We start from the raw sequence: 14251 nt of genomic DNA, 5'->3' as shown, positions 1-14251 counted from the left end.
AAGTGGTCATGGGAAATAAGACTGGAGAATAGGTTGGAGCCAAATTGTAGAAATCTTTAAATGCTAAGCTAAGCTGTCCTAATGGAGAAAAGAATCCACTGAGAGTTTTTAGGGGAGGAAAGCACCTACACATTAGGGAGATGATTTTGGCAGCCATGGGAAAGATTAATTGGAAGTGAATGGCAGGCAGAATGGCCAGAAGGAAATAAACAACCCCTACGTATCAGTTTTAGGAGCTCACATTACAAGGAGACTGAAAATATCATGGGTGTTTTAGGATTAATCTGGCATTGGCTTGCAGTATTTATGGCTTTAGGTGGGGAAGGAGACTATAAATAATGAGACCAGTTTAAGAGTTGCTGTAGTCATGGCATGAAGGCATCCTGGATTAGAGTGGTAGGTAGCAGGGTCAGCTTGGAAAGAGCATTGATCAATGGAACTTCAGTGACTGAAAGCTTTAAGGGATGCAGGTGGGGAGGGGGCATCTCGGAGAACTGGAAAATTTATGACATCTGTGACAGAAAAGGGAATGTCAGAAAGTATATTTAGTTTGGAGAAGACAGGATGATTCTGTTTTGTACATATTGCCTTTGGCGCGGCAAAACATCCAAATGGAAATATTGACTATCCAGCTGCACACACACAAAACTGGCCTTCCCCAACAGATAGAGATATCATCAATCATCTGCACAGGTATGACCGGAGCGAGAGACTGGCTGAGCAGTCAACTGAAGTTAGAAAACTGGACCTCACCAACGGGCAGAAGGGGAGGTAATATATTACCAGTTATTTGCATAGGGAGGGCGGACACGAGGAGCATGGGAAGGGTTCACTAAAGGAAAAAGTACACTAGTAGGCGTCTAGAAAGCTAAGACTCGGACTTGAAGGACCACAGATGAAGGACACTAATGCTGGCAGGAATCAGAGAGGAGAAAAACGGGGAGGATAAGGTACCGCAGAAATCAAGGCAGTTTTGTAGAAGCATTTGATTTGCCAAGAAAAATAAAGATCATTTAAGAAATCATTTTGCTTACTATTTATAGAGTACCAGTACTTAGTACTTTACATTTGTTATCTCATTTGTTCCTCATAACAACCTCGGGAGGTAGGCGCCATTGTTTTCCATATTTTACAGAACAGGAAACTGAGGCACGGCTAGCGCCTGAGACTTGATTGGAACTCGTTTCCTTTATTCTAGCAAGGAAACGTACCCTCGCGCTCTTCCCACCGATACTGCACCAATAATAAGGAGACTAAACTTTTGCCTCCAAGGCAGGGGTTCTTTAAGCAGTACTGCGTGAACTCACGCTCGGATTACGTTTGCAGACGCATACATGATATTCATACGATTACAAAGTGAAGCGAAGATTAGGGAAAATAAGAATGCAATTCCTTTCCCGCCCAGGTTCGCGAATCCTCTCAAATGTACCTAGAAATTCCTTACTTTGCGCCTGCGCACTTGAAAGGTGGAATTAAAAACTCGCTTTCCCAGCATGCTTGGGCTACTTGACGTCAGGTTACGAGTCAAGCGGCCGTTCCCGGAACTTTCTTGGGCTTGCTTCGCAAGTCCGGACTTGTGCTGAGGCGTGAAGCGCTTAGGTTCCGCTAGGAAGCATGGCTGGGGGCGAAGAAGCCGAGGGGTCCCCGGCCCCTCCAGCTTCGGCCGCGTCGCCCTCTCCATCCATCGTCCGTAAGAAGTACTTCTGCTCGTTCCCTGATTGTAGCGCCACCTACAACAAGGCCTGGAAGCTGGACGCGCACCTGTGCAAGCACACGGGGGAGGTAAAAGCCCTGAGGGACGGCTAGCCGGAGCGCCCCGCCGGACTTGCCCCGCCCCCGCGCTCCCCGCGGGCGTCCGGCGAGCTGAGTGGGCGTGGCGAAGCTCGCCGCCGCGCGGGGATTGGCGCCTTCCGGCTGGCCTCGTCCCTTGAGCGCGCCGCGCCCCGCAGCTGGCCTCTGGTTTGGTTACTTTGCGGAAAAGGCTTGCTAGTTCGGGTGCCTTGCGGGGGGCGGGAAGGTTAAAAGGCCGCTTTCAGTATTGTTTCCACTCGGAGTGTTGTCTTTAATTTAGCGCCACGCCCGCACATGTAAAGCACTTAATAAAAGTGTCGTCATCTGTCACTGCCTTCCAATTAACACAGGTGACTCAAAGTCAGTTTAGCAACATTTATGAAGTGCCTATTAGACAGTCCTATCTAGGAGCCATTGTGAAACGAGGCCTGGGAAATGCGTTCGTTTGAAAAGGCCAAGGTCTCAAACTGGATCCACGACCATCCCCAGTCAATCGGGGTTCATGTAGTGGTTGGTGGATTGTCTGGACTTAAGAAAGGGATAGAGAAGATATTAACGCAGATTAAACCTAATGTTGTGCATATATTTATTTTTGGAGACCCATTTGTTAAACAGTTACTATGCCGCATCCTTGAACTGTCGTTTCGCCCTGGTTCTGAGCCTCAAGCAGTTGATACAGTCAATTGGGATGCCATCATGTGCTAGGATCTATGCTCACCCTGAGGATACAAAAAAAAGGGCAAACGCCAGCCCCGTCCTCAAGAAGCTCACAATCTAATGGGGGGGACTACATGCAAACATCTACGTCAGACAAGTTATAGACAGAATAGGAAATAAGCTGCACTGAAACAAAGGGAGGTCAGAAATGGGTCTTGAAGGAAGCTAGGAGCCAGAGAAGGCGTTTTCCAGGTGTGGGGAAAATGGAATTAGGAGATGCTGTCTTCTTCCAGAGCACATATTTTTAATAAAATTTAATAGTATAGCATCTCTACAGCACTCGTTAACTTTTCACTAGGTAAGTCATGCAGCAGATGGAGGGCTGAGCCTGGAATCAGAAAGGCTGCTCTTCCTGAATTCTAATCCAGCCTCAGACATTTAGCTATGTGACTCTGAGCAAGTCATTTAATCCTATTTGCCTAGGCTCTTCATCTGTAAATGAACTGAGGAAGAAAAGGCAAAGTCACTCCAGCATCTCTGCCAAGAAAACACCAAATGGCGTAACAAAAGAGTTGGATGCCAGTGAAACAACTGAACAATAAAAATTAGCTTTACATGTGTTGCATCATTTAATTCTTATAACCACCTCATTTTACAGATGAGAAAGCTGAGACCAAGTCGATGAATTATATGTCAAGGGTCATACAAACATTCAGTTCTACATCTTCCAGCTTTTATTTCTCCTGCCAAGTTGCTTGCCCTAGTTATGATCTTCAATTTTATGCCTGACTGTTCACTGAAGATTCATTTAATTTGCAACATTAAATCCTGTCAAGGGGAGTTGCCCAGCTTTTCTGTCGTAGGATTTAGAGCTGGAAGGGGCGTTAGAGATAACTGGTCCAACCCCCTTATTTAACTGCTGAGGAAACTTAAACCTAGAGAGATTGCATAACCTGTCCACCGTCAGGAATAGACTTTAAATTCTTCATTCCCTGAAGATGCTCTGATTTCCTTGGTTGCCTGGCTGAATTAAGCATTAACACTCTTGGTACTTTCTAGGTATAGTAGGTAGAAAGTTTGTCCTCAATAGGCTATAGTAACATCAAAATGATCTGTGGGGTGAGTGGTGCAAAACAATATTGCTATTTATCAACTTAAGAAAGGATTGTGTTGCTTAAATTCATTTGTAAGTAGATTGGCCTTAGAAACAGATTTCTTGTATCCTAAGAATCTATACGGTGATATAGTATAGTGGAAATAAAGTCAGAAAAACCCACGTTCAGATCACTTCTGAGACTTTTAACTAGCCTTGTGCCTTTGGGCAAAATTTGTTTTTTAACTTTTTGGATCCTCAGTTTTTTCTTCTGTATAATGGGAGTAACATTAACATTTGCCTCACAAGAGTTGTTTTCAGGAACAAATGAGATAGTATACATAAAATATTTTGTTCATATATAAGCTTTAAGGTATGCTATTTTCAAAACAAGGTTTGATACCAAGATTGGCCCATAAAACTCCTGTGTTTTAGTCATAATGTCATTTAATTAATTTTTAGTGTTATAGGGTATGTTGCATTTTCTTACACTTAATGGGTGTTTAACAAATGTTTGATGAATGAATAATAATAATAGTAGTAATGAAACAGTCTTAGTTCTTATTCTTGAAACTAGGAAATCTTGCAATGTCTGAGAAAGGAGCAAAAGGAAGAACTGTTCCCTCATCATTTGGGTGCAGACATCATAGGCAAAATTTTGAAATGAGGGAAGTTTTTTTTTTGGTATATCATTTGAACTGGAACCCATTTGAGAGCTTTAAAAGCACCGTTCTCCCCAAGTCCTTAGTGCCTTCTTATGAAGGTGATAGAGGTATGACTCCATTCTGCTCATCAGCATAGGCATTACCTAGACTTAGACAGATCACGATCTCTCCATTCCTTCTCATTATCTGCATTTCCTTTTTCTTGTTTTTCTGCTAATCTTCCAAGTGAGGATTTATGTTTAGAGGCCTTCTTCTCATTTCTTTTCATATCTGGAGAGTTCCATTATGTCATTTGGACTGTTTCTCATTTTTGATAGAGCACACACTCTATTCTGTCCACATTCTGGGCCACTTTCGTGATGCAAAACGTCACTAGTAATGTGCTTAAGAATCCACCATGTGTCTTTCCATTAACCTTTGAATTATTTATAATTTTAATTCTTCTCATCTCACAGTATTCTGATTTACAATATTTGAAAGACATTGGCATCGATAAAACAAGCAGCAAAATATAAATTGATGGGTTTTTTTATTGCTTTTTTTCATTTAATGAAAGAACTATTAAAATCTTGTTGCATTCTTGTGGCATTTTTCCCTCATTGAAATCATATAACTTCCAATTTTCAAGGGTCTTGGAAATCTTGTAGTTATTTTTATGAACAGGAATACCTCCCCAAACCATCACCAAAAACTTCTTGCAATGATTAATCCAGACTTTTCCTTTCTCTTTTTTTGTTGCCATTAGGTAAGTGATAAACTAGCTTTTTCTTTCTAAGAAAAATCTGTAAGTCCTCCATTCTAGCTGTAATTTATTCATCTCTTGGTTTCATTGATCATGAGAATGCCAGTGGGGATATGGGTTTGTTGCTTCTAATAGTATCCTCATCTCTATTTCTCTTTGAACAAAGATGAAAAATTAACAACTATCGACAAACGTCATTTTAGCTGTCTACATATTATATGGTTTTAGCACCATCTTCTTTCAACATTCTCACTCTCCCATTGCCATTGAAAGGAGTCTACTGAAGATTGCTGAAGACTAAAGACTATTTAGATAATTTTGGTATTTGTCGTACCAAATTTAGCCATATCTAAATATGGCAATTTAGCTATGTTGCCATAGCTAAAACATGTGGTCACTTTATAGTCAACTGTCTGGTATCTGATTTCCAAGATGAATTTATTTATTTGTTTTTTTAATTTGTTAATTTAAAAAAAAAATAGCTTTTTATTTTCAAAATATATGCAAAGGTAGTTTTCAACATTCTCCCTTGAAAAATCTTATGTTCCAAATTTTTCTTCCTAATCCTTCCTACCTCCTCCCCTAGACAGCAAGTAATCTAATATATGTTAAACATATATAATTATTCTATATATATATATTTCTATATTTGTCATGCTAGACAAGAAAAATCAAATCAAAAAGGAGAAAAAAACCTGAGAGAGAAAATAAAAAGCAAACAACAACAAAAAAAGATGAAAATACTATGTTGTGATCCACACTCAGCACAATCCTCTGTCTGGCTGCAGATGTCTCTCTTCATCACAAGACCATTGGAACTGGCCCGAATTACCTCATTGTTTAAAAGAGCCACGTCCATCAGAATTCCAAAATGAATTCAAACTGGCTTTTAGGTAGCATACAAACATGTTATCTTGTGCCCCGAGACTGTACCCATTAATATCACGTTCTGTTCATCAGTGTGCCAAGCCTCAAAACTTACTTTTCTGTCCTCTTCCAATCCAAGGTCCTATTTCCTTTCTGCTAGTGATCCCAATGGAAGCTTTAGATGGTTAGGTAAAAACTATCTGATGAAAACAATAAGATTCTAGGGTTCCACAGTAATATGTAAATACCCATATTTTCTTACCCTTCAGTGAGTAAGTCCCAGTGTTTGTAAATTAAAGACTGACATATTTAAGAGAACTAACAGAACCATTCATTCAACACATAGTGGGAGTGAATTGGAAAATAAAATGTTTTTTGGTCCTGAAACTCCCAGTTTATATCGGTGTTGTACGTTGTATGTATATGTATATGGTCAAAGGGAATAGTTGATATCAAATATTTTTTAAACCAGCAGCAAGGAATAGTTCATATTGGGATGATGGTTAATATGGATTTAAATGTGCATTTTTACCTATAGGTGAATCTCTACTACATTCCTAACCATTGTTGATTTCTTAACATCTGGATTGTTAAATTTTCCATGGATGCTCACTCTGGGTAATAACTTATTTTATCTTGATCTGATGCCAAACCTAATGGGTATCTTTAGGGACCTGGTTTTAAATTACCACCCATACTATGTTGCCATTTTCCAAATGGTGTTTTCCATGCTTTACTATTACTTCTGTGTGCTTTCTCAGGTGTGGTGTGTATGAGGTTTCATTTTAATGTAGTCATTGGGCTTGTCTGGGATGAAGTAGAACTTGCATGTTTACCACAGGTTTTGTCATTACAGATTAATTCATGCCGTGGGGTGGAGATCTGGCACACTGAGAGGAGACAGGGAGACTCTCCATCAAGGGGGTTGCTATATTTGGTTACAGTATAATCTTACGTTGGGGGAAAAAAACAGCATTTAATGGAACTTAACTTTGCATTATTAATATCTCCTCATCTTTTGAATGTGAAGAACTGTGTTTTTACAAGTCAGCTTTCCTATAGATTAGTACCAACACCCTGAAAATCTCTGGCCAAAAGATGGCCTTGCTTCCCCCTTGATATTCCACTTATTTTAAGCAGTATTTCATAGGACCACATTTCAATTCAGTAGGGTGATCTGAGTACTGCCTTGGAGTCTGTGTTTAGATTTGACTGGCATAAAATAAAGAGAGCTGTGGCATTTATGTGATCACTGATAGTCAGTTATTAAAAATTGCACAGAAAAGTACTATTCCAGGCTTGTACAAATTAAGTGTTTAGTGAATGTTTGTTGATTGAATGAGAACAATATGTTTCTGAATATAAGAAAGCATTTATCAGCTTTCTTTCCTTATCTTACATTAAGGTTTTTAAATGAATTTACTTCACTAATATCTTGATTACAATAGCCAACTAGAACAAGATTAAAATGATGATTTTTTTTTTCTTTTTATTAGAGACCATTTGTTTGTCATTATGAAGGCTGTGGCAAAGCATTTATCAGAGACTATCATCTGAGTCGCCATGTGCTGATACATACTGGAGAGAAGCCATTTGTGTAAGTCTATTTAAAACTATTATCTTTCAAAAGCTTTGGACGGAGATTAGTGATTTGTGAGTGGCCAAGTAGAAGGAAACCTTACCATTACTTCATATGATAAAACACACATTTCTCCAATATTTTCATCTTCTGATATAAATTGACAATGACAGTGATACATATTTTTTTTGTGTATGTCTATTTAATAGAAGGGGGAGAGGGTTTTGTTGGTCATAATTCTTTTTAGATCATTGTTTCCAGGCAGGGACTTAGAGCCTTTCTTGCTTGATGGGACCTGCTAGAGTTTGTGCTTCATTGGTTCAGTTTTCAGGGATGCAGCCTTACTTCCATGCCATGCTGAGGTATACCTTGACAGCCAAGAAGTAGGATAGGTTAAGAATGCTTAAATGGATTTGTGATCTCATCAGTTGAGATATTTCCTCCAAAGATCTTAGCTAGTCCCTGCCTGCATATCCCGTGTGATTCTTGTCCATGTCCTTCTGTAGATTAACTCTAAGCAGTTCACCTGCCAAGTGGGAAGCCTGTTTTACTTTTTCTGATGTCAGTAGTAATGGATACCTATGTAGTAATTGATCTGACCACTTGCTATCCTTCTTCATCTGACCAGCCCTTTTGCCACCTTCTCTTCCTATAATACATTGCCTGAATGGCATCTTTTACTTCTCCTCTTCAAAGTTCCCCATTGGCTACAATCCCAGTGCCCTCTCCACTTCTCTGTTGCCTTCAGTGATGCTCATTTTCATTTCTTTGGAGTCCCTTGCATTCTGTGTCTCATAGCCATACAATGACAATAGAATATTAGTATTAAAAAAGATGAACCTTTATTTCTTGGCATAATTAAAGAAGCATAAAGAAGGTGTTGTAGCTTCAATGCATGTTTTTAATTCTGGGCCCATTATGCTATGCAAATGTACTCTCTGTCAGTTCAACATATTACAATCTGAGTAATAGACATTCTTTATCTTCTTAGTCTTTCCTGTGTGAATGGGTAGACCAGACTCTTGGGAGTAGTTTAGATCTCTTGTAAAGGATTCTGTAGTACTTGGAAACTCAATGTCATCTACAAACAAAGCATCTTCAACTTTACATCTGTTCTAGATATCTTATTTCATAGTATCTGATGTTTGCAATCAGAAGGACATTGAACATGTTTACTTCTGTTTTGTTACCATATCTTTCATTTGAATTATTGGTATAGAATGACTTTGATCTATGAGTGGGAAACATTTTTAAGGTGGTATTTTGCTTTACTGAATCAAATGCTTTCCCACAATCATCAGATAATAAGCATTGGTGTTTTTTAATGTGCTTTATATTTTTTTAGTTAAATATGAGATGATTAAGAGGTCTGCTGATTGAATAAATAAATGCATAAAAAGCATTTATTAAACTCTTACTATCTGCTAAGCATTATAGAATATTACTTATCTGCTTCCTATCTGCACTCTTTTAGTATATCCTCAATTTCTATATAGCTTTAAATCAAAGACTTTATGTAGCTGGGAAACAGCTGCTGCTTTTTTTTCTCCAAATCTTTTTTTGACATTAAGGTTCAAGATATTTTTCTACATTTTTGGTATCTTCACCTAAATAGATACTCAATAAATCTTTCTGCTAGCTCACAATACACTGAACATCATTTATCCCTCTTATCACTTTGATGTAGAAAAATATCTTGAACCTTAATGTCAAAAAAAGATTTGGAGAAAAAAAAGCAGCAGCTGTTTCCCAGCTACATAAAGTATATATATATATATATATATATTATCACACCTATTACAGTGCCTGGGACATAAATCCATGTTGATAAAGTAGATAATTTCTTAGGGAAAACATAGGAGTGGACAGACAAAAAGTAAAATTTCTTTTTTCTCTTTTTGATTTTCTTTAACAATTCCTTATAGTTGTACAGCTATTGGCTGTGATCAGAAATTCAACACCAAATCAAACTTGAAGAAACATATTGATCGCAAACATGAAAATCAACAAAAACAATATGTAGTAAGTATTTCTTATGGATGACTGACTGTAGAAATTTTTAAAAATTCTTTAATGGTCTCTGACATCCTTGAAACCTAGAAGTAAAAGAATTTGCTATGATTTTTTTAATAACAGATTTTCCCTTTAAAATTTTTACAAATGTTTCTTAACAGTGTGACTTTGAAGGGTGTAGCAAGTCTTTTAAGAAACACCAGCAGCTGAAAGTCCATCAGTGCCAACACACTAATGAACCACTATTCAAGTAGGTATTAAAAGTACTTGTAATCCATTAAAGATTGTTTTATTCTCTCTCATCAATTATATTTCTAAGGGTTTTGAATTAGTTAAGTTTGTTCAAATGAAAAATGAATTAAGGGATTAAATAGCTTATTGGAACATTAGTAGAACTGTGGTTTAGCCTGAAGAAAAAAAAGAAGATGTGATTGCTCAAATTGGACCTTAAGTGTATGAAGGGGAATGTGAAGAAGATGCTGATGATAAGTGTGCTCTCTCTCTCCAAAAGGAAGTGATATTAAGGTGTCATCCAAGAAGAGTTGGTAGACCTGGAGAATGATGATTTCACATTGGAATAGACTAGCAAGGAAAATTCCATTCTTGGAGAAGATGACACATAACATATTTAAGACTTGTTGATGGTGATTCCTATCCATGAGCAGGTGTGGCTGGAAAAACTGACGCTCATCCAGCCCTCTTTTGCACATTGCACATGCAGAGAGGGTCCTTTGGCTTGTGGCTGCAGCTTGTCTCTGCTTGCCATGTTGCCTCTTTGACTCATTTTTTCTTGATGTCTTTACTTAAGCATCTCCACCCTGTTTTTTTTTTTTCCCCCTTTTTTATGATTGTACTTCAAACTGAAATGCCTAATGCCCTTGTTTCCCACAGACATTCACAATTCTGTGGCATCATTTGGAAGTAAACTAGAGCTGTGTTAAGTGACATATACATCTCCACATCTGGGAGAAGGAATTACCTTTGGAGGGTTTTACCAGGTGCCATGATTCCATGAGTACACCCAGGAGACACCTCCCTTTTAACCATGTATATTTTTCGCCCATATACAGGAAACAGAAATACAATAATATTTCAGGGTTAAATGTAATCATGTCAGCCAAGGATAGAACATGGGATAAATTAGTCCTCCCAATAATAGACTTGCATTAGTCTTGTCACAAGGTTGTTCAACATTTGCTTGTGATTTGGACTTCATGAAGTTTTGCAAATTCAGTTTTTCGAGTTCAATATATCTAGGAATTAGATGTACTATTAATGTAGGAAAGAGAGATGTACTGATGGGGAGTCAAGTACAACAAGCATTTTTTTTTTTTTTTAATGCTTTCTGTGTGCCAGATATTATGGTAAGTGCTGGGATACACAGAAAGGCAAAAACAGCCTCTGGATACAATATCTATATAAATCAGTATGACAAATACATTGTAGAAGATAATCTCGGAGGAATAGGGAAGGCCTCTTGCAGAAAGTGAAATTTGAGCTGAATCTTGAAAGAAGTCAGGTAAACTAAAGATGGAGAAAGGAAGACAAAGAGTATTCTAAGCAATGGAAAAAATCAGTGCTAAGGAATGGGGAGAGAAGATGGGGTATCATGTGAGGAACAGCAAGTAAACCATTATAGCTAGATCATAGAGTGTATGTGGAAGAAAAATGTAAGAAGACTGTAAAGGTAGGAACTGACCAGGATGTGAAGAGCCAAATGGAAGACTAGGTATCTAGATGACAAAGTAGACAGAGTGTTGGACTTGGAAGTCCTAAAGACTGCCTCTGACAGCTATTAGCTGTGTGATCCCGAGCAATCCAACCTTTTTCATCTTGGATTTTCTTGTCTGTATAATGGGGAAAATAATAGCAACTACTTTGGGGGTTATTGTGATCAACAAAGGAGATTAGAAGTAAAGCCAATCTTAAAGCATTTTTGCTGGTTATTGATATTATAATGAACCTCTGGAGCTTGAGGAAGTAACAGGAACATGGACAGATGTGTGTTTTAGGGAAATTACTATGGTAGCTGAATGAAGTGAAGAGAGAGAGTGGAGATGATTTTAAAAGGCTATTAAAGGAGAGAAAAGAATATAGAAGAAAGATGCAAAGGTAGAAGTGACAAGATTTCACAACAGCTTGGATATATGGAGTCAGTAAAAATGAGGAGTTGAGAATGAGAAGTTTTTAAGTTTGGGTAAAAAGATGATATCTGTGACCGCAACAAGGAAGTTCAAAAGAAGTAAGGTTTGGGAGGAGAGGTGCTAAACTCTGATTTGGGTGTGTTAAGTTTGAAGAGGATCAAGACAAACTAATCTGTGCCCCATCTTTAAATTTGGAACTATGGATTAAGTGTGGCTGTAGATTTGGACTGGCTAATACCTAATACATTGATTATATAGATGTAACAACGAAGGCTGTGGAAAACACTTTTCTTCCCCTGGACATCTGAAACGACATGAGAAGATACATGAAGGTAATTTTAGTTTTTCCCTTGTGGCAGTCACATTATACTATACAACAAGTATAATGTGCATTATAGAGAATGCATTTGTTTTCTAGAATGTTAAATGTTTTTCTTTATTATTCTGCATTTTTACTCTGGAAGACTATCAGATATATAAGTTTTAAAAAATAAGATTTCATACTTAATTCTGATGTGAGATAATTGGCAGCATTTTCAGGTCTCATACATACTATCAAATAGGTCTTGTGTACTAAATACATCTATAGCAAATCTTCCTGAACCATTATCTGAGTGTGTTATTCTAAATTATAAGTATCTCTTTTTGTTTATCAATACAGTAATATTATATGTTGTTTACCAGTGTCTGTGGAATTTTGTATTCATAATAAGCAGGTAGTTGGAGAATTTACCATCTGTCTTTTTATATAAGTTTACAATGCAAACTTGAATCTCTTTCATTTTTAAGCTTTAAACAAATCTTTGTACTATTTATTCTTTGAAATGTATAATATTCAAATTTACATGAATACAATTTGAGTTTGGGAAGAAAAGATACTATATATATATATTTCAAAAATATATTAATGTCCTTACAGATATATATTTTTAATATACTAAGTAATTTTAAAGGAGACAGCATGGAGGGACGGAAAATGGAGTGAGCCTTGGAATTATGACAAGCTGGGTTCAGATATTGGTTTTGATATATTCTGTTATGTGAACCTGAACAATTCACTTAACCTGATGGGAATTATCCAAAAGTAGATTACAAAATAATTGCTAATCTGCATTGACAGAGGAAATTTCCTTACCAAAAGCTCTGTATACCAATATTACAGGTTTGAACTTCCTGTTTAACCCTCCCCTCCGAATGAGTTTTAAGTATTCGTGCAAGTCTTCACAGGTTTCTCTGAAATCATCCATTTGCTCATTTCTTATGAAACAATAATATTCTATTACAATAATATACCATAATTTGTTCAGCCACTCCCCAGATGTTGGATACCCTCTTTGTTTTCAGTTCTTTGCTGAGGAAAAGAGAGCTGCTACAACCTTTTTATTATTATTATTATAGCTATTTTTTTTAATATGATCTTTTTGGTGAGTAAAATCTTAGACCTTTTAAAGACACTTTTAAAAATGATTAGGTAACAGAAGCTTAGAGGAGACCATAATCTTTTCTATTTGTTTCTAAATAGCAAGAGTGTGGCTTCAGAATAATCCTGTCCTGGTGCTTTATGAATTGCTGAGTCCATTTGTGGAAATTTGTGGTTTCTAAATAGCAAGAGTGTGGCTTCAGAATAATCCTGTCCTGGTGCTTTATGAATTTCTGAGTCCATTTGTGGTGCTACTGGGAAGTCTGCTATTCCCCAAGTAGTATCTCCTTTTGCTTGTGCTGATGCATAGAACTGAAATGCTATTCAAAGAATAAAAGCTTTTGTTTATGTAGGGCCAATGTAATGACTACTAGATGAGGGTGAGAATGAAGGTAGACAATCTACCAAAACATACCTAACATGCATATGCTTCATGATATTCTTAAAAAGAAATAATAATTTCATAAATTGGAAGGAAATTCATTGCTCATGGTTTGGCCATGATAGTATAAATTATGGTTTTTGAGCTAAAAAAGAATCATAAAGATCTTTCAATCCAGCCTCCTCATCTTAGAGATAAAGAAATTGAAGCATAGCGGTTAGAGGGACCAAGAGTCACATAGCTAATTAGTGTCTGAGGTGGGATCCGAACTTGGGTCTTGTGCTTGGCTTCAAGTCTCTTAATTCTATGCCAATCAAACTAATGAATACTTTATAGACATAAGCAAAATAATAATGTATTTGGAGGGAAGTAAAGAAGGGGCAGTACCACTTGTAGTCCTCTAATTCTGTTAAGCAATAATCAGAATTATTTGGTTAAAAATTTTTAAAAATACATCACTGAAACAGACTAGATAAATAAAAATCAGAAATAATTTAATTTCATCCAACAGGAAAACATTAAAGTACTTAGGAGAAAAACTGTTTTAAAGGAATTTCTGGAAAACTAGTAAGCAGTATGGAAGAAAAAAGGTTTGATGTGATTTAAACTAGTGGTGTCAAATTCAGTAGAAACTGATCCCTGGAGGCAACAAATTGGCATAGAAATCCACATCTTAACATTTATGTTGTATTATATTTTTATTTTGTTAAATATTTCTGAGTTACATTTTAATCTTGCATCATACCACAAAAAGTTCTAAGTGAATTCAACTTAAATGACAATAATAATCTAGTGTTTGATAAACCCAAGACTCTAGCTTCTAGGATAAGACTTCATTATTTGTCAAAAAATGCTGGAAGAATTGGAAAATAGAATGGCAGAAACTAAATACTGAACA

General features: G+C 37.0%; 1 protein-coding gene across 1 annotated transcript in view; it reads left to right on the top strand.

Moving 5' to 3' along the window:
• The first annotated feature begins 1528 nt into the window (after nucleotides 1–1528).
• Nucleotides 1529–14251, top strand: part of GTF3A (general transcription factor IIIA) — a 20724-nt gene continuing 8001 nt past the window's right edge. Inside the window, exons 1-5 of the mRNA XM_003764469.4 lie at nucleotides 1529–1782; nucleotides 7312–7412; nucleotides 9320–9416; nucleotides 9569–9657; nucleotides 11810–11883. Of these exons, the coding sequence (XP_003764517.1) occupies nucleotides 1615–1782; nucleotides 7312–7412; nucleotides 9320–9416; nucleotides 9569–9657; nucleotides 11810–11883 (529 nt within the window). The 5' untranslated portion in view covers nucleotides 1529–1614. The remainder of the gene's footprint in view (nucleotides 1783–7311; nucleotides 7413–9319; nucleotides 9417–9568; nucleotides 9658–11809; nucleotides 11884–14251) is intronic.

This window comes from Sarcophilus harrisii, chromosome 3 (assembly GCF_902635505.1).
Source record: "Sarcophilus harrisii chromosome 3, mSarHar1.11, whole genome shotgun sequence".
In the NCBI taxonomy this organism is placed as follows: Eukaryota; Metazoa; Chordata; class Mammalia; order Dasyuromorphia; family Dasyuridae; genus Sarcophilus; species Sarcophilus harrisii.
Note: the sequence above shows the minus strand (reverse complement) of the source record. Positions and strands in the feature narration are given on the sequence as shown.